Source organism: Canis lupus, chromosome 33, assembly GCF_011100685.1.
Source record: "Canis lupus familiaris isolate Mischka breed German Shepherd chromosome 33, alternate assembly UU_Cfam_GSD_1.0, whole genome shotgun sequence".
Classification (NCBI taxonomy): domain Eukaryota; kingdom Metazoa; phylum Chordata; class Mammalia; order Carnivora; family Canidae; genus Canis; species Canis lupus.
The window spans coordinates 26,513,942-26,534,817 of record NC_049254.1 but is presented as its reverse complement, the minus strand read 5'-3'; the positions used below and the strand labels follow the sequence as shown (position 1 = coordinate 26,534,817).

General features: G+C 38.1%; 1 protein-coding gene across 1 annotated transcript in view; it reads right to left on the bottom strand.

Annotated features, from left to right (window-relative positions):
- Positions 1 to 20,876, bottom strand: part of SLC49A4 (solute carrier family 49 member 4) — an 81,804-nt gene that overhangs the window by 49,683 nt on the left and 11,245 nt on the right. Inside the window, exons 3-4 of the mRNA XM_038583038.1 lie at positions 6,814 to 7,079; positions 237 to 366 (exon numbers count right to left, since the gene is read on the bottom strand). Of these exons, the coding sequence (XP_038438966.1) occupies positions 237 to 366; positions 6,814 to 7,079 (396 nt within the window). The remainder of the gene's footprint in view (positions 1 to 236; positions 367 to 6,813; positions 7,080 to 20,876) is intronic.

Genomic DNA, 20,876 nt, shown 5'->3' with positions numbered 1-20,876 from the left:
CTGTTTCTAATTTTGGCATGCATCTGTTCCTTCTTTTTGTTTCATGTTACTTCTTAGTTTGTCATAGTAATATGTTCCCATTATCAGGATAGCAGCAGAATTGAGTACCTCACTTTGTTATCTGAGAATGATATTCTACCTTATATCTTGTAATTTGGATAAGAATTAAATTTTAACATTTTGAAATTAAGAAATTAAGAAAACCCAAACCACTCAGTGATTCAAAGTATATTTACCTTAATAACCTACAAAAGCTCCGCCGATAACTCAATCGCTGGCTAGCTGCAGCAACACTGGGAGGGAGTGGAGGCCGGGGTGGGAAATAAGCTAGTGTTGCAGAAAATAGTAAGCAGACAACTCCAAATTCTGCGGGCAGGAGAGGAAAAAAAAAATGTTAACCAGACAACATAGAAAGTTCGGTGTTTCAAGTATTTATCAAACAAATCGTTAATTAACTAAGCTCTATGCATAAAAAGATCAGCAAAATATAGTACCTTGCAAAATTAGTTCAGTCTTGTGAAAAAGGAAAGATATGTAAAGATAAATTTCAGCAGGTCATAGGTAGGAAGTCATATTATGATACACTATATAGATGAAAAAATTGAGGCAATAAACAAATGCTAGTCTATGGAGAAAACACTGAAAACCAACAACAGTGTACTCTAAGATTTTGAACCAGAAATAAGGTGACTAATAGGTATGGTACTCAGAAAAAAAGGATATAGTACAGAAACTGTAGGAACAGGATAGGAAAAGTCTTATTTGATCAAAGATTGGATATGCCAAGTACAGTGTAGGACACACTCAATTTATAGGCTGTATGGGGAATTTGAACAAAACAGGAAAGCATCCAAAAATAAGAAACCAAGAAACAGAAAGCAAAATTGAATGAATAGAAAGACTAGCTAATGTAGAATATTATTACTTGAAGTAAAATGAACATCCAAACAATCTTAATTGGTACCATTAATAAGAAAAAGATCCTAGGAGTCCTGATCATTCCCTCCAGAGTTCTGGCACTTGTAAGTTCCAACTTCTGTTGTGTCCAATTTAGTAGAAAAGCATGACTCCCAACAGGAAAGTTAGGAAACTTGGAGTAGAGACCTGCCTATGCCACTAATTAACTTGTAATTTGAATGAATCCTTTATTCTTTGTGGTCAATAAAGGGACTGGACTAAGTGATTCCCAGAGTCCATTCAATTGGATAATTTTAGTTATAATTCTAGGGCCATATTCTTAGCAAAAGGTACAATTTTCATATAAGACATTTAAATATAGATAATGTCTTTGTTCTTTGTCAGTCTGAGGAGCAATAAAAAGTTAATGAACTGTTTTAATTTACATATCATCTAATTAAAAACTAGGAATGAGTATCTACCATATACTTATTGGCTATTTGTATTTCTTCTTCTGGGATTGCCTTGTTCATATTCGCTCTATTGGCATTTTTGTAAATAGCTTCAGAGATATAATTTGCACAATATACAATTCACACATTTAGAATGCACAATGATTTTAGTGGATGAATTAATGAATCGCAGAATGATTTCTTATTCACAGAATTGTGCAACCATTACCACAATCAATATTAGGACTTTTTCATCATCCCCCAAAAAAACTCTGTACCCATTACCCATTTCCCACCCCCAAATCTCCCAGCCTCAGGCAACCACTCCCTAATCTTCATTCTTTGGATTTGAGTATAATGGACATCTCATATAAATGGAATCATATGTAGTCTTTGTGACCTGCATCTGTCATTTAGCATAAGGTTTTCAAGGTTCAACTATGTTGGAGCATGCATCAGTACTTTTGTTCTTTTATACTGCCAAATGATAGTCCACTGAATGGATAAAGCACATTTTTTTATCCACTTAGTTGATAGATATTTGGACTGCTTCCACTTTTTGGCTTTTATGGAGGACGCTACTACGGATATGTGCATACATTTTTGTATGAATGTTATTTTCACTTCACTTGGGCATATACTCAGTAATGCAATTGCTGGGTCATACAATAATAATATGTTTAACGCTTTGATATATGTGCTGTTGAAGTGAGCACTACATTTAATACTTTGAAGAACCATAGTGGTTGTGCCATTTTATTTTCCTACTAGCAATATGAGGATTCCAAATCCTCCACTTGTTCACCAACATTTATTTCCCATTTTTAAAAAATATTTTTATTTTTTAAAGATCTGAGAGAGAGGGAGAGAGAGGGAGAGAGAGTACATGAGTGTGAGTGGGGGGAGGGGAAGAGGTAGACAAAAAGGGAGAATCTCCAGTAGACTGCTCTGGGCACAGAGTCCAATGTGGGGCTCAATCTCACAATCCTGGGATCATGGTCTGAGCTGAAACCAAGACTCAGACACATAATGAACTGAGCTACCCAGATGCTCCATGAAAGATTTTATCTTCTTTAGTCATCTCTATACCCAGCGTGGGGCTTGAAAACAAAACTCTTGAGTTCAAGAATCACATGCTCAACCAACTGAACCAGCCAGAACTCCTTCTCATTTTACTGATTATAGCCATCCTACTGGATATAAAGTAGATCTCATTATGGTTTTGATTTGTATTTCCCTAATGACTAATCATGACAAGCATCTTTCATGGGCTTGTTGGTCATATGTATATCTTCTATGGAGAAATTTGAGTCCTTTGTCCATTTTTTAATTCAGTTGTCTTTCTGTTGTTGAATTGTAAGAGTTCTTTACATATTCTGGATAGAAGTCCTTTATCAGATATATGATTTGCAACTTTTTTCTCCCTTTCCCAAACGGAGTTGTCTTTTCACTTTGTTGATGGGTATCCTTTGAAACATAAAAGTTTTTAATTTTGATAAAATTCAATATATCTATTTTTTCTTTTGTCACTTGTGCTTTTAAGATTTCACACCTAACCTTAGCAAGGTCACAAAGAGTTACTCCTAGGTTTTCTTCTAAGAGTTTTTAGTTTCACCTCTTACATTAGGTATATAATCCATTTTGAGTTAATTTTTATGTATGATGTAAGGAAGGGGTTCAAATGGATTCTTTTGCATGTGGACATCTAGTTATTTTAGCAACATTTACTGAAAATACTATTCTTTCCCTATTGAGTTGTCAAGTTTTATTTAAGTCATCTCCCCATATCCCTATTGGGGCTTGAACTCATAACCCTGAGATCAAGAGTTGCATGCTCTTCTGATGAGCCAGCCAGGTGCCTCGAATTGTCTTGGTACTCTTATGAAAAGTCAATTGGCTCTAAATGTAATGGTTCCTTTTTTTTAGAATCTCACTTCTGTTCCATTGATTTATGTCTATTCTATCCTTATGGCAATACCCTACTGCCTTAATTAATGAAGCCGAGTTTGTAGTAGGTTTTGAAATTAGGAAGTGTGAGTTCTCCAGCTTTGCTCTTTTTCAAGACTGTTTTGGCTATTTTGAGTCCCTTGCATTTCCATATAAATTTTGGGATCAGCTTGTCAATTTCTTTTCATTCACTGATTTAATTTGGGGGGGATCTGCTTGCCAATTTCTGCAACAAAAGTAGCTGAATTGTACCGAATGTGTAGATCAATTTGGGGAATATTACCATATTCACAATATTAAACTTTCCAATCCATCAATATGGGAAGTCTCTCCATTTCTTTAGGTCTTCTTTAATTTCTTTCAACAGTGTTTTATAGTCTTCAGAATGCAAGTTTTATATTTATTTTGTTAAATTTATTCATAAATATTTTATTCTTTTTGAGGCTATTGTAAATTGAATTGTCTTCCTAATTTCATGTTTGCATTGTTCATTGTAAATGTACAGAAATACAATAGATTTTCTTGCAGCCTAAAACCTGTTTTAGGATGAACTTATTCATTTCTTTTTTTAAAAGATTTTATTTATTTGACAGAGAGAGAGAGCCAAGCAGGGGGAGCAACAGGTAGAGGGAGAGGGAGTAGCAGGCTGCCCCCTGAGCAGGGAGCCCGATCTGGTGCTCAGTCCCAGGACCCTGGGATCATGACCTGAGCCATAGGCAGAGATCAACTGACTGAGTCACCCAGGCACACCAAACTTGCCCATTCTTGCTGAACTTGTTAGCTCTTGTAATTTGTAGTGGATTTCTAACACGATCAAGGTGTTTTCAACAGAAATAATTTTACTTTTTCTCTTGCAATCTAGATGCCTTTTCTTTCTTTTTCTTACTCAGTGATCCTGATTAGAACCTCCAGCACAATGTTAAATAGGGCAAGAGTAGACATCCTTATCTTATTCCTGATCTTAGGGGAGAATGCCTTTAGTCTTTGATGATTAAATATGAAATGAATCTCATTTGGTCACAGTATATAATCCTTTTTTGTATGTTGTTAGAATTGGTTTGCTAGTATTTTACTCAGGATTTGTGAGTCTATATTCATGAGATGTTGGCTTATGTTTTTTTTTTTTTTTTTTTTTATGATGTCTTTTAAATAATTTAGTTTAGGGGCACCTGGGTGGCTCAGTTGGTTAAGTGTCTGCCATCAGCTTGGGTCATAATCCCAGTGTTCTGGGACCCAGCCCTGCATAGGGCTCCCTGCAGAGCTTCTCCTTCTCCCTTTGCCTGCCACTCCTTCTGCTTTTGCTCTGTCACGTGAATTAAAAAATTTTTTTAAATGAACAAAAAATAATTTAGTTTAAGAGTCATTAATTTTTAATGTGGCAATTCTAGCAAAATATTTTTTAATGGAATAAAAGGTCATGGAACAATATTTCAGGAAAGCAGACTGGCAAAAATAAAAGCACTGAAGCAATATCTGGGAAGCTCTGAGTAGAGGCTTCGGCTTCATTGCATAGGAACCATGAACCAGAAGGATGTAGAGCATTAATACATGCCCAATAGTGCCTAAAATCCAGTCACTTAAAAGACACAATCAGTGGGTAAGTTTTCAATTAAAAAAAAAATGATATGACCAAAATAAAGTTTAAAATTGACATGGCACCGCTTTCAGTTTTCCTTACTTTTAAATTTCACTTTTTCTTTATTTTTTAAACAATGAAAAACTAATTTTTTAGAGATTTTATTTTTAAGTAATCTACACCCAATATGGAGCTTCAGCTCACAACAGTGAGATCAAGAATTGCACACTCCATCAACTGAGCCAACCAGGCGTTGGTCAATTTTTTTCTTTAAAAGGAGTTGTCTAAGGGGCAGTTAAATGCTTTATATACACCACAGCCTCTGCTTTTGCTTTATTCCCTCTAAAACATATTCTGAAATGTAAATCTCATTGTATAATTCTCTAGCATAAATTCTTCAGAGTATGGCCTTTGCCTACAATATAGTGAATTTCAAACCTATTAGCCTTGCTCAGAAGGCTTATATGGCCTAACTTACCACTAAATTTATCTGTCACTACTCCCACCAAGTTTAAGTCACTCTGGGCTTTGAGTTGCTTGACTATACCAGGCTATCATCTCTTACAAGGCTTATCCTCCATGGCTCCCTCTCTTTCTAGCATGTTCTTCCTCTTGCCCACTGTATTTGGCCAACTTTCTCTCATTCCCTAAGCTCCACCTTAGATGCTGCATCTCTAAGAAGTTCTATTTCATCTCCAAAATAGGGGGTTAGATGCCCCTCCTCCGAGGTCTCAGAGCAACTGTCAACCTTCGGTTATAGCACTTACCACCTTGTTTCACAACTGTTTATCTGTCTGTTCCTCTGGGACACTGTAAGTTCTATGAAAGCAGGAATCATGTCTATCTCAGTGCTTAGCATAGGCACAGTCACATAGGAGGTCAAAATGTATTTGTTCAATTAATAAATTAATACAAAGTTCATCCTAATATGGTCCCATATCTCTCTAGTCTCATTTCCTGCCACTTGTTACTACCTATGCCCAAACACACAAATTTATACCACTTCAGCCATATGAAATTATGTGCAGTTTTTTGGACACACTGAGCTCTCTCATACCATATCTGGCCTTGTAGCTGCTATTTCTTCTATACAGAATAGAAGTGAGCCCTAACTCACTTGAACACTTAGTGAACTCCTATGAAATTCTTAACTTGAATTATCACATTATTGGTGAAGCCTTCCTCAACTTCTCAACTCCTCCCCAAACTCAGGCAAGCACTGTATACCTATTTGTAGTGCAATGGTCTTCTCAGTGATCTCACCAATTCCCAGTGCTTAGCACAGTGCATAGTATATAATAAAACTTATAAAGTGTTTTCTGAATGCAGAAGAAAATAACAAATAGGGGTGGATGTGTTTAAGGAGATCTGTAGGAGACTGTTATGTTATATAAGGGTGGAGTAGGGAGGGACTCAACCCTAGAAATAAACAGAAAGGACCAAGAAAATGTTTTGGAAAGGTCAAAATCCCTTATTAATAGACTAAACATACAGAGGATATGAAATGAAGAGAAGAATAAACTGTCGGTGACCTGGGTTTACCAGGTCAGAGAAGAATAGGGAAACTGCAAGGGAGAAAGTGGGCTTCACAGCAACCAATAGATGGTTAACAAATATTTATCGTGGATCATGATGCTTAGTTTTATGTTCTGATAAGATACCTAGAAAAGACATTAGACAATGTGTCCTACAGTGCTTAGTTGTAAATGGATGGGAAGAGTAAAATTAAGAAATAAACTTCCATGAAGCAATAATACATTTCAAACTTAACTTCCTAGAAAAGATAAGTTTTAAATAGGCATCTCCATATTCTATAACAAGAAAAGCACACATGTGTATTTTAGTCCTTTTAAAAAAGTATTTCATAGGAAGTGATCTGTTGTACAGCGTGGAGGGAAGGTGACTGGGAATAAAAGACAAAATAGATAAGCTCCAAAATACCTGCATACAATACAGTTTCTATGAGATCTTTAATGTGGGTCCTGCTCGTCTCTGAAGCAAGAAGAGGTGATGTCCCATTGGGGGCTGGAACAACAAGTGGCCCAACTAAAAATGCACATGCTCCACCGAGATAACTAAGCATTGATGCAATAGCTGTGGCAGTGGCCCGTTCATCGGCAGAAAACCACGTCGTAGAGAGGAATGGAGCTGCATTCATTACTGTTGGGCCTGCCAATCCATTTAACAACTGTCCTCCATGGATTAGTCTGGAATTAAAAAAATTAGAAGGCTGTAAGGCAGTTGAAGCAGACATTTCTATACAAGAAGTCAGCCAAACTACAGTTTAACTGGCAATAAGGATGCAGGTCTGTAAAAAACAGGACACATCTGTAAGGTAAAGTATGTCAAGTCCTCCTGAAGGAGATCAAATACAGTAATATTTGCCTCTTATTCATTTCACAAATATTTACTGAAGCCTCTGATTTATGCCACATACCAAACTAAATACTCCAAAAACCTTGTTTCATTCGTTACAACAACCCTCTGTAGTACCTATTATTATCTTTATTTGTTGAGATGTTAAAGCCTCTGTTTAGAAAGATTAAGATATTTACCCAAGTGCTAATGGGCAAAGCAGAGATTTGGACCCAGGTTGACTTCAAAATCCATATATCGTCTACTAGATTGCCACTTATAAACAGACCTAGTAAGTGCCACCAGCTATTCAAACAAATAATATGGTTGAGCTCAACATATCTTAAAATAAAATGGTATTGGGGCACCTGGGTGGCTCGGTGGGTTAAGTGTCTGCCTTCAGCTCAGGTCACGGGATTCTGGGATCGAGCCCTGCATCAGGCTCCCTGCTCAGCAAGGAGTCTGCTTTCTGCCCTCGCCCCCTGTCTGGGCTCCCCCTGCTTGTGCTCTCTCTGTCAAATAAATAAAGATCTTTTTTAAAAAAGATAAAAATGAAATAGGCATTAAAAGAATGAAATCTTGCCATCTGCAATGACATGGATAGAGTTAGAATATATTATGCTAAGTGAAATAAGCTAGTCAGAGAAAGACAAATACCATATGATTTCACTTATATGTGGAGTTTAAGAAACAAAATAAACAAGCAAAGGAAAAAGAGACAAACTAAGAAACAAACGCTTAACTATAGAGAACAAACTAATGGTTACCAGACGGAAGCCAGGTGGGGGAAAGAGGAAATACGTGATGGGGATTAAGGAGTGCACTTGTCATGATGAAAAAAAAATGATATAAAACATTTCACGCCTACTCTGTGCCAGGTGACAGGAGTTAAAAAAAAAGAAAACCATCATTACAGTATCTTCTAATAGAAACGGTACTGATTGAGGATTTGGAGGACATGGGTTCTGGCCCAGCTCTGCAACTAACTAGTTGAATGGCTCTGGGCAATATATCTTTGTGGGATTCCATTTCTTCTCCCATAAAATGGGATTAGTCTAAATTCAATATCCACTTATTGAGTATCTGTTAGGTCACACTACTGTAATCACAGGAGCACTACATCCCTTCTAGCTCTAATACTCTGTGGCTTTAATTGCAAGGGTTAGTGAAGAGTAGTTTCTTGCTTCTATTCCATTTGCTCTCTTGCTCATCTTTTCTCAGTATTCTATTTAGTGCTCTATCCTGTTCCTTGCCAACCAAAGCCTCCTCTTCCATTGCTCCCTCCACCCCCAACATACACATTCTCATTCAAGAGTGGCCGTGGAGGAGAAGAGAAGCCAGAAGTCCAAAAAACATACACAGGAATGGGAGGCAACTCAATCTCTTCTGTCTTGGAGGTAGAGGAAAGGGAAGGAACAGTCTATGTGACATATAGGTGATACTTTACCTTTTTTTTTTTTTTTTTGCTTTTTTTGCTATTCAATTACTGTATGAGATCCAATCCTTTTATTTTATTTTTTTAAATAATTGCTACCTTAAGAGGCTTAGAAAAAGTTTTTAAACAGGCATATGAGAGAGAGGCAGGGCCCTAACATAGAGGCGTAAGTGAGTGGGAAGTGAAATATGTGAATTAGGTCTGCTCAAATCTTTGTAAATGTTGGAAAAATTACTGTCGAAGGCAAAAATAACTCCAAGAATCATTACTACTACTAAATTAAGACTGAAGACATTTTAAAAATCTTCTTGTGAAAGGGGAACTATTTTTTAGATGACAAAAACAATTTAAACTGTTTATGAAACCAAATACCTACTCCAAATACCAGTGGATCCCAAGCTGTAACAGAGCAATTTCATCACAGAAATACTCTTGATACAATTATCACTGAGTAAGGTTTTATTCATGATTCATGATGGCCCAACAGATAATGCACGGTGGCTCATAAAGTAGCTGTATGATAGTTAATATCTTTAATGAGATGTTCCTAAAAGATTCATCTCATGTAGGAGGAAAGGGCTGGAATGAGCAAATTTTATTATGCCTAAAAATGTTAAGAGTAGAAAGCGAACACAGAAGAAACAGTCTATCCACAAAACAAAACAAACAAACAAAAAAAACCACGATAAAACATTATGAATCCTGAGGGGATTAAGGCACAAAACTCAAATTATTGCCGAGGCTAACTATATGTTACCGCTCAGTGGAATCGTGAATGGAATATTTTTTAAGCAGCAAATGTTAAGTCATAGAATATGTGAGTTTGTGATAAAAACACTATGCAAGGCAGGTATGTCAGCACTAAGGACATTTCTAAGGCTGTCAGCCCACAAAGTCATTGCACTTGCGGCGGGGGGGGGGGGGGGGGGGAACCTAAAACATGAATTACTGTAGTGAAAAATCAGCTTGGGAAATAAAACATGCTGACTTGATGCTTAAAAACTATTGTAATAATTATGGGCATTTTGCATTAAAAGTCATCATGCACAAACACACTCCTTATAAATGAACTCAGGAGGAGAACTGGACCCTAAGATCTTAGGGTTACCCCCTGAATTCATGGGACACCTGCCAGGGAAATCCAGGCTCTGTTCTTTACGTTTTCCAAAACACGGTCTTGCTCTTTCTCATATTCTAGAATTCCTTAGGGTGTGGCAGTTACTAATATAACTAGTTTTAGGAACTGTTGTCCCACAATATCAGGATTTTCATATTGCCTGTTTTCTGTTACCTATCATTAACTTACCCTATTTTATGAAATTAGTTTGTAAAAATATATTTTAAAATAAAATTCAGTTTTAGATCTAAAACCTAGTTTTCCCATTTAATGGCAATGCAAAATTAGAGGTATCTTTTTTCTGAGAAAAAAGGCAGCCAGAAAACTAAAATCATGCAAGTATTAGAATAAACTCTATAATGAAATAAAGATGAAATAATTATAAGTTGTTCAATAAAAGCCATGATATTTAACTTACTTGACAAACATGTACTAATAAGTATGTGTATTGGGTAGGCACTGTGATAGGCCTAAGTATATGGGAATATAAAATTAAAAAGCTAAAGCCCTTGTCCTTACAATCCTTAGGAGTAGTTGAAGCATTCACCTATCAGCATGTACCAGGAATTTTTGAAAAAGGCAATAATAATCAGTCCTGCCCTTAATGCCTGGGGGGCCAGTGATAAGAGTACTAAAGGAGGTCCTTGCATATCCTCCTTCACTTCTGACCTCTGGCTCTGGTCTACAACATTGCACGAATGCACAGGGACCTGAAGGTCTGACTCCAAGCTCTAGTGCCTTCTAAACAGCACCCCCTGCCCCCCGCCCCGTGGCTCAGCGGTTTAGCGCCGCCTGCAGCCCAGGGTGTGATCCTGGAGACCCGGGATCAAGTCCCACATCAGGCTCCCTGCATGGAGCCTGCTTCTCCCTCTGCCTGTGTCTCTGCCTCTCTCTCTCTCTCTCTGTGTCTCTCATGAATAAATAAAATCTTTAAAAGAAAAAAAATAAACAGCTGCCCCTTGGTAACCCCTTGAGCCTGGTGAGTACATAGCAGGGATGTGGTCCACTTTTAGAAGAACAGACCTGAAAAAAAGGCCTGTTGCAGGGATATCTGGGGTCCTGTGTAACTAGAACGTGAGGAGCAGAGTGGCCACAGCTCCTTGGCCCTCTACAGTCTTCAACACGTAGGAAGTAGTAAAGCTGAGGAAAAGCCAGAATGGGATACTGTCAGGCATGGAATCCAGGACAAGGACCCTTTGGCAGTATTGGCAACAGCAATAGTGGGAATACAGAACAGGGGATGGTTTGCAGGACTGTTCTTAGCCATACAACAGATGTGGCTAGGTGAATGACTGACTGCATATTGGGAGGGCGTCTGAAACTCTGTAAAAATGTACGATTAAGTGGTTGAATATAGGTCAGAAGGTAAACAAAGAGGTCTGAGCTAAGAGATATATGTCGGGGTTAGGGGGAAAAACATCGGAAATAACCAATATTTTTTAAATAGAAGAAGAGAAGCCTAGAAAGACAATTGAAAAAGAGTAATTACAGAGGCAATGAATAAATAAAGGCTAGTACCATAGCAACTAAGGAGAGAAGGGTTTTGAGAAGACAAGAGTGTGGTTGATAATATCAAGCCAAACAGAAAGATGATTTTGTAACTAAAATGTGACCACTGGGGACACCTGGGTGGCTCAGCGGTTGAGCACTTGCCTTCGACCCAGGGTGTGATCCTGGAGACCCGGGATCGAGTCCCACGTCGGGCTCCCTGCATGGAGCCTGCTTCTCCCTCTGCCTGTGTCTCTGCCTCTCTCTCTCTCTCTCTCTCTGCATGTCTCTCATGAATAAATAAACAAAATCTTTAAAATAAATAAATAAGTAAATAAATAAATACATAAATAAATGTGACCACTGGATTTGGCAACAAGGACATCATTCATGATCTGAACATAAGCAGTTTTGGTAGAATGTTGAAGATGAAGTTAAGACTTATGAGGAAAAGGAAACTTGGACTAGACTATTCTAGTAGTTGGAAACAGATGCCAGAACAAAAATTAGGTATATAAGCTTGGCAACAGGACAAGAAAAAACACCCAGCTGAAACAAATCGTCTGGACAGAAAAGTCTGTTGCCTTCACATCCTGAAAAGTAAATGCCACTCACTGTGATTGTCCTAATGCTTTCTTACCACTGAAAAGAAGCTGGTTTTCAGAAATTAACACCTATCGATCTGGGCTGGCTGTCAAGAACAGTGATTCACAATCCCCACTGAAGGGAAGTAGATCCCATAATTTAATGTCAATTTTTCTGTGTCATCATATATGCTTCAGTTTTGTTTTGCAAGTAAAAGTTCACTGCAGATAAGGAGCGTGGCTTCTAAATTCACCAGTGGCTCACGAGGCGTGGATGTTCTCTAGTAGAACACAGACTGAGTCAAGCACGGAGGAATGGCGTTGCCGAAATACACGACTTGTGCCAAAACCTCTCAGTTACCAAAAAAAACCAAAACAACTCTCAGTTACTTAAACACATTTATCCGTTCCATTTATAAATTTTTAAAAAGTCTAAATTCAGTGATACAAAAACTGAAGTGAGTAAAATAAGGCTTAAAAACAAAACAAAACAAAAAAAACAAGCAAGCAATTGAGGATGGTAAAAGCATGGCCAGTGCTTTAGTACTGCCTCGAGCGTGGTGGACAGGGGGAAGGGTGGGCAGCAGTCAGGAGTGGAGGCAGCTCCTGGGCAATAAGCCCTGCAACAGAAAGGGAGCTCTCCGGAAAGCTGACTCACTCATTCAAGAGCTCTCACTTCTGCTTCCTGACCTGAAACTTCACACCTGTAAACATTCTGTTAGGGGACCGCAAATCTCGAACTTTGCAGGACAAGCTGGGACAGATCCGCCAGGGGTGAGTATGTTGCCCTTTCTTCATCCCAGTCTGCTCTCACTGAGTCCTGGATTTACTCCCTCTCCCTTCTCCCTCGGGTCTTTTTCTCTTTTCCTACCTAGCTTCTGCCTACTTCTAGGTCTGTCCCATCCCCACAAGCTAGGTGGGGAAATGGGTTTGAGGCTACTTTCCCTAGCAGGCTGAGAGGATACTTAAAGACCTGGAGTTTCTGGGGCGGTGACTGCAGCAGCACAATTAGATGGCAGGGAGCAGCAAGACCAGGTGCTGCCCACGAGTGTGTCAGTACTGCTGAGGGCGGCTGGCCTCCTCGGGTAGGCCTGGCAGGAGGAGGGGGAGGGGAAGTGGGAGGGGCACTTAGTCCAAGTGGATGAGACTGGACATGATGGACCTACGGAAGCCTCCCAACTCTTGCCCTTGCCCTGTGCCCCTTCACCCTCAGCCTTCAGTTTGTAGCATCCCCTCTGTCTCCCCACTCCTGGCTGAAGCCTCAGTGGCACGTGGTATGGTATTTGGGCACAGCTGCATTCCATTTCACATCATTCAATACGCTACAGCTTTTCAAACAAATGGCAATAGCTAAAGTTCAAACTAGAGATCTACAATTCATGGTTTTCTAATGTACTTGACATTTTAGTTTGTATTTAATGATATTCTGGTATCCTAACCTTTTGCTTTCTGACATCCTGGAACAAATACGTATGATTCCTCAACTATTTTCTACTTAGAATAGGTTTTAGATTTGGAATTTTTATAGCTGGAAGAGACTTCAAACCTCACCTAGATAACCCACCTCTGCATTTGACAGATATAAAAACTGAGTTCCAGAGAGGCTAACACTACATTTAAAATCACACTTATAATTTTATGACTTTCTTTTCTCCAAAAAGTATTGGGGGGAGCTCCAAAGTCATATAACTAGCTAATGGCTAAGCCAGGACTAGAAATCAAAATCAGAGCTGATTTAACTAGTCTATAAATCTGTCTACTCTTCCAACATGGGCTTATTCTGAAGGTTCTCTGTTAATAATAGTATAAGTAGAAATCACAACTGTTAAGATAACTCAAGGCTTAAAAAAAAAAAAAAAGATAACTCAAGGCTGGGGATCCCTGGGTGGCTCAGCAGTTTGGCACCTGCCTTTGGCCCAGGGTGCGATCCTGGGGTCCCGGGATCGAGTCCTGCATCAGGCTCCCAGCATGGAGCCTGCTTCTCCCTCTGCCTGTGTCTCTGCCTCTCTATGTGTATCATGAATAAATAAATAAATAAATCTTAAAAAAAAAAAAAAAGTTAACTCAAGACTCTCAGATTCAAAGGTATGCAAGTAGTTGACATATTTTAATTCTGTACACAGACTTACTTTAGAAACCTTTAGTTTATTATGACTAGCACTGGTGATAACATTAGAAAACTGACATTTAGAAGCTTAGCAGATACTTCCTCAGTGTAAGTCTAGCATTCTTTTTTTTTTTTTTAAGATTTTATTTATTTATTCATGAGAAACACAAAGCGAGAGGCAGAGAGAGAGGCAGAGGGAGAAGCAGGCTCCCTGCATGTAGCCCAACCTGAGACTCGATCCCAGGATCCTGGGATCATGCTCTGAGCCAAAGACGGATGCCCAAATGACTGAGCCACCCAGGTCCCCCAAGTCCATCATTCTTCATTTACATTCTACATATTTTTTTTATTTTTATTTTATTTATTTATTTTTTAAAGATTTTATTTATTTATTCATGAGAGACACATGGGGGGGGGAGAGAGAGAGAAAGAGAGAGAGAGAGGCAGAGGCACAGGCAGAGGGAGAAGCAAGCTCCATGGAGGGAGCCCGAGGTGGGACTTGATCCTGGGTCTCCAGGATCAGGCCCTGGGCTAAAGGCGGCGCTAAACCGCTGGGCCACCTGGGCTGTCCTTATTTTTTATTTTTTTATTGGAGTTCAATTTGCCAACAACATTCTACATATTTTTAATATGAAGTAATTTAGAATCCACAAAAATACTTACCTCTAAGATTCAATATGCCAATGGCTCACAAACTTTCTCCCAATTCCTAATTATCCTGCATCAGAATAAACTGGTTGTTACAGGATTTCCTGGATATTGAAAATGGCAATATGCTAGAAATAGATTTCCTTTACTTAGTCCAAGAAAATATAGGGCAAAAGGGTCAGAAATATTATGAATTAATTATAGGAAAAAGGAAGCTAGGAAGGAAGAAATAGAGTTGATGGTAGAAAGGAAGAAGCCTTCTAGGGACTGTTGCTGTAGTCTGTTTTAAGAAACTTGATTTCACTTTTGTATCCTTTAATAATTTGGACTAATTATGATTTGACTAGAGATATCTATTATGGCTAAGGCATCTATAACTAGACACTAAAGGGAATATAAAGATGAATATTATAGTTTTGGCCTTAAATAAACTTAAAATAACTTATCAAGTACCAGTGACAGAGAGCACATAAAAAAAAAAAAAAAAACCCAAAGAGTATTATATTAGTTATCAGAAAACTCAGTTTCTAGTCTTAGTTAACTTTATTAACTATATCATCTTTGGTGAATCACTTATTCTCTTGCTACTTCAATTTTTCCAAAGGTACTTTATCACAGAGAGTTTTTATTAAGGCCGAATTCAATTATCTCTTGGCAAGGAAGACAGGAAAAATAGATGTCTACTTCCTTCCCATTTTGTCCCATAACTTTTTTGTCTCGTAACTTTTGTTTTATCCTCGTTTTATTTATTTTTTTAAAGACTTTATTTACTTATCTGACAGAGACAGCACAAGCAGGGGGAATGGCAGGCAGAGGGAGAGGGAATGGCGCTGAGCAAGGAGCCTGATGTGGGGCTCCATTCCAGGACCCTGGGATCATGACTGGAGCCGAAGGCAGATGCTTAACAACTGAGCCACCTAGGCGCCCCGTGAATATAGTTTTATCCACTAAATTATTTTAACTTTATAGCCTATCATAAGCATTCTTAAAGATTCTTTATAATTGTAATTGTTATGACTCCAAGATAGTCTATTATACAGAGCACAAAAACTCTATTTTCCTAATGTTTGCTACTTAGTTGCCAATATTAATAATGCTGTCATGATAATCTTTGTATGTAAATAGTTGCTACTTTCCAAATTACTTCTTTTTTTAAAGATTTTATTTACTTATTTGAGGGCGAGCAGAGTGAGAATGCAGCACATGAATGAGGTGGAGGAGAGAAGGAGAGGGAGAAGCAGACTCCCCACTGAGCAAGAGCAAGGAGGCTGATTCAAGACTCCATCCCAGGAACCTAGGATCATGACTTGAGCTGGAGGCAGCTGCTTAACAGACTGAGCCACTCAGGCACCCTCCAAATTACTGTTTTAGGGTCAAAGGATATGAACATTTTAGGCTTATGAAACCTACTCCCAAATTGTTTGCAGTAGGATTTGTAGTAAATTTATATTCCCATCAGTAGTGACTAATGGTGCCTATCTCACCAGCACTGTCACTATTTTAAAAATATACACACACGTGCACTCAAATAACGGGTGTTTCCTATTGCTCTTATGATTTTATTTATTTATTCATGAGAGACACAGAGAGAGAGGCAGAGACATAGGCAGAGGGAGAAGCAGGCTCCATGCAGGGAGCCTAACGTGGGACTTGATCCCAGGTCTCCAGGATCACGCCCTGGGCTGAAGGCGGCGTTAAACCACTGAGCCACTGGGGCTGCCCCATTTTTTTTTTCTTTTTAAAGATTTTATTTATTTATTCATGAGAGACACAGAGAGAGAGGCGGAGACATAGGCAGAGAGAGAAGCAGGCTCCCTGTGGGGAGCCCAATGCAGGGCTCAATCCCAGGACCCTGGGATCACGACCTAAGCCAAAGGCAGACGATCAACCACTTGAGCCACCCAGGAGTCCCTGGTTCCCAGATTTCATCTTTTAAAATAATAATTCAACAGTCACCATTTATTGCAGCTTATGTATTAGTAAGGCATAGGCCAAACTATATAATAAAGATACCAAAAGTACACAGAGTCAATGAGATAGAAACTTATTTTTCTCTGAAAAAAGTCTAGAAGATAGTGGGTTATATTGAGTATAATCATACTCTCATTCTAGCCTTCAGGAAGGGGAAGTAGAACATCCAGGGCAATGACTACATGATTAGGTGATGACCAACAGGTTGTGTCTGTCATTTGTACTCACATCCAATTGTACAGACTTAGTCACGTGGCCACACTGTCTGTAAGAGAGGCTGGAAATGTAGCTCAGCAGCCATGTACCCAATCAAAACTCAGGTAAATAACATAGATAAATTATATATAAAGCATTCATTCAAAATGAGAAAAATTACAGTATACCAATAGGAAAAATACCCCAGTAATCAAAAAAGGAAATGCAAATCAAAACAAGGAGATGCCTTTGGGCCTTATCAAGTGTGGTAGACAGAATAATGCTCCCATCCCCAAAAGGTATCTGTGTTCATTTTTTTCTTTTTTCTTTTTATTTATTTATTCATGAGAGCCACAGAGAGAGAGAGAGAGAGAGACAGACAGACAGACAGACACAGGTAGAGGGAGAAGCAGGCTCCAATGCAGGGAGCCCGACGTGGGACTAGATCCTGGGTCTTCAGGATCTGGCCCTGGGCTAAAGGCAGCATTAAACTGCTGAGCCACCCCGGCGGCCCCGGTATCTGTGTTCTAATCTCTGGAACCTGTGAATACGTTACATCATGAGGGACATAACATTTGTTATTTATGTCTACTATATCCGTTTTTCCACTTTCCTAAATTGCTTATATATTTTTATATTATTTTATCCATTATCTATCATACTTGCAACACATATTTTTCCCAGTCTGCGTTTTAACTCTGATTTGTTTTGAAGCATAAAGGTTCAAATGTTTATGTAGTCAAATAGTCAAACCTATAAACCTTTCTCTTTGTGATGTCTTTCGTTGTTTTTATGCTGGGAGAAAAGCAATCTCTCTAGGGATAGGAATAATTTTCTCTTATATGGTCTCATTTTTAAATACATAGCTCATCACTGTATCTGGAATATATTTTGATGTATGTAAGGTAACCAAATAGGTAACTGATTTTCCCAAACACATATTTGATAAACCTATTTAATAAGATATCATTTAACAATCCTAATAATTTATATGTTTTTAATTACATAAAATATTATCAATGTCTACTTCTGGCCTCTTTTGTTCCTATAATGAATCTGTTGCAATAAAATAATGTCTTAATTGTTTGCTCCTTTTGGTATTAAGAGAAAAAAAAGTCTAAAGCAAATCTTTCTTCAGAAGAAAAAATGAGAGATTTGCAATAGACTTTGAACATAGTCTTCATAACTTTCAACTCAGCCTACTCTGAAAAGCCTACTGACATGTGTGATTGTGATTATCTATAGTAGGGAAGGAGTGAGGTAGGGCCCCGGGGGGGAGTTCTAGAATTCTAACTTGGGTAATGAGTCTATGGCTGCCTGTTTTACGATTACTTCCCTAAAGTGTACATAAATGTTAATGTGCTTTTCTAAGTGTATATTTAATCTAAACAAAGTAATATATAAATGACTAACAGAGTAAATATAAGTGACTATGTGGGCCCCTGGAAGAAATATCTATAATCAGAAAGAACTATATCCTAAAGACAAGCAAAAGGGGAAAAAAGTATTTTCTACACTTTTCTACTCCCTTTTTCCCACCCTGTTAAATACTAATCAAGATGAGTTATTTTCCCCTACTAATCCTTCTCATCTGAATCCCAGATTACCACCATGCAGAAACAGTTGTGAAACTTGACCCCTGGACATTTAAGAGTCAAATTGGGGCAAATAAAATTATTGACTAGAGGCTAAATCTTAAACTGCTTTAAGACATTAAATATATTATGTGATTATACTGTAGGCAAGCACAATGCAATTCGCTTGATCAGTTACCATTTAAAGTGAGGATGCTAGTACTTAGGGCAGTAGTTATCACACTTAAACGATCATAAAATTAACTAAAGGAGTTCGTTAAAATTGCCAGTTCTGGGGCTTCGTTCCAGACACTATATGAATCGGACGGCAGTGGGCCCCAGATCTGTATTTTCAAGAAGTAGGTGGTGTGCAGAGCATACTTTTAAAAAACACTCATCTAGGAAAATCTAAATCTTAATGTATTTTACAAAGAAGAGCCTTAGTTTTGAAATCTCCTAACTGTTCACTTTCACATCAAAAGGTTTATTTTTCCAAAATGGGGAAATCTTCATATCACCCTTCCTTGTCTTTCTTTCTCTTATTCTCATGACTGGAAATTTTCATGTGATCGTTTTAGTTTCACTTACTGTTTTCAGTCAAAAAGGTCATTTATGCACATGATAAAAATATTTCTAAGAGTAGAAAACAGTACAAAATAAAAAGTTAATCTCCTTTGCACCCCAGACTTCTGGTTTCCCAGATCTCCTCTTCAGGAACAACTAATGGTAACAGTTTCTTTCAGAAACAGTCCTTGCCATATATTGGCACTTACATACATACATACATACATACATCCTCCTACTTTTTTTCTAAATAGAAACATTTTAAATATAATATGTTACATAATATGTAAACTGCCTTTTTATAAAACTGGACAATATATCTTGGAGTTATTTCAATTCAGCACTTATAGACCTTTTACTTCCTTTTCACAGCTGCATACTCTTCCATCACAGACATCACCATAACCAGTCCCCTATTGAAGACACTTGCCTTCTTCTTTTTTTCTTAGAGAGAGTGAGTGAGTGAGTGAGTGAGTGAGTGATTGATTTGGGGCCGGGGGAAGAACACGTGAGCAGGGAGAGGGGCAAAGGGAGAGAGAATCCTCAAACAGACTCCCCATTAAGCGCTGACGCTGCCATGGAGCTCCCTCCATCTTATGACCCATGAGATCAGGACCTGAGCCTAAATTGAGAGTTGGATACTTAACCAACTGAGCCACCCAGGTGCCCCGAAGACATTGGCCTTCTGACAATAGCCTTCTACTATTACAAGCAACACTGCACAAACATGGTTATACTTGCAAACTGGTAGGACTTCATGTGTGGGCTAATTTTCTAGAAGTACAAATACTGGGTTAAAGGACATTGCATTTTGAATCTAATAAAAAACACCCTGCAAATAGGAATGCCTCAAACTACTTGCATATCAGCAGTGCCTGTTTTTCCTACCTCAAGCGATCTATCATGTTATCACACTTTTTCATCTTTGCCAATAAAAAGACATCTACATGCTGTTTTAATTTTCATTTCTTTAATTATGACAGAGTTGAGCATCTTTCCCTAAGTTTAAGTCATATGTATTTTAATTTCTGTAGTTATTTGCTCGTATCTGTCACTCATTTTCCTACCGAATTGCTATTTTTTCATTGAAGAAATTCTTTTCAACTAAAGGAAATTACCTACGTGTTTTATTGTTGCAAATATTTCCCTACTTTAAACTTGACTTTTGACTTTGTATATTTAATCATGCAGATATTCCAAATGCTTATGCAGTCAAATGTGTCAAGCCTTTTCTTTCTTTTTTTTTTTTAAAGATTTAATTTATTTATTCATGACAGACACAGGAAGAGAGAGACAGGCAGAAACACAGGCAGAGGGAGCCTGACATGGGACTCGATCCCCAGTCTCCAGGATCACACCCCGGGCTGAAGGCGGCACTAAACCACTGGGCCACCAGGGCTGCCCCTGAAGCCTTTCTTTAATGGCTTCTGGGACTTGTGTTTTAGTAGGAAGGTTTTCCTTGTTTTAAGATTATTGAAAAATAACTTCATTACCTAACACTGTTAATGGTTCACTTTTCACATTTAAATTTTTGATCCAACTGGAATTTACTTAAGTGGTAAGACAGAGGTTTAAGGTTTTTCGCTTTTTTTTTTTTTTTTTGGTCCCCAGATAGCTAAGCAATTTCATAAAACTACTTATTAAACAATCTTTTCTGGTATGGTCATTTTATTTTTTTATTAATTAACTATTTAAAAATATTTTATTTTAGTAATCTCTATACCCAATGTGGGGCTCGAACCCACAACCATGAGATCAAGAGTTGCATGCTCCACTGACTGAGCCAGTCGGGCGCTTCTGGTATGGTCATTTTAGATGTAATTTTGCCACTCCAGGCATTTCACAATGGAATATATTTCTTAAAAAAAAAAAGATCTATATTTACTAGAACCATCCTATTTGGCTATTAACACATTAGTAAATGTTATCTATTATTTATGTTAATGGAAATTACAGTTATACCTTT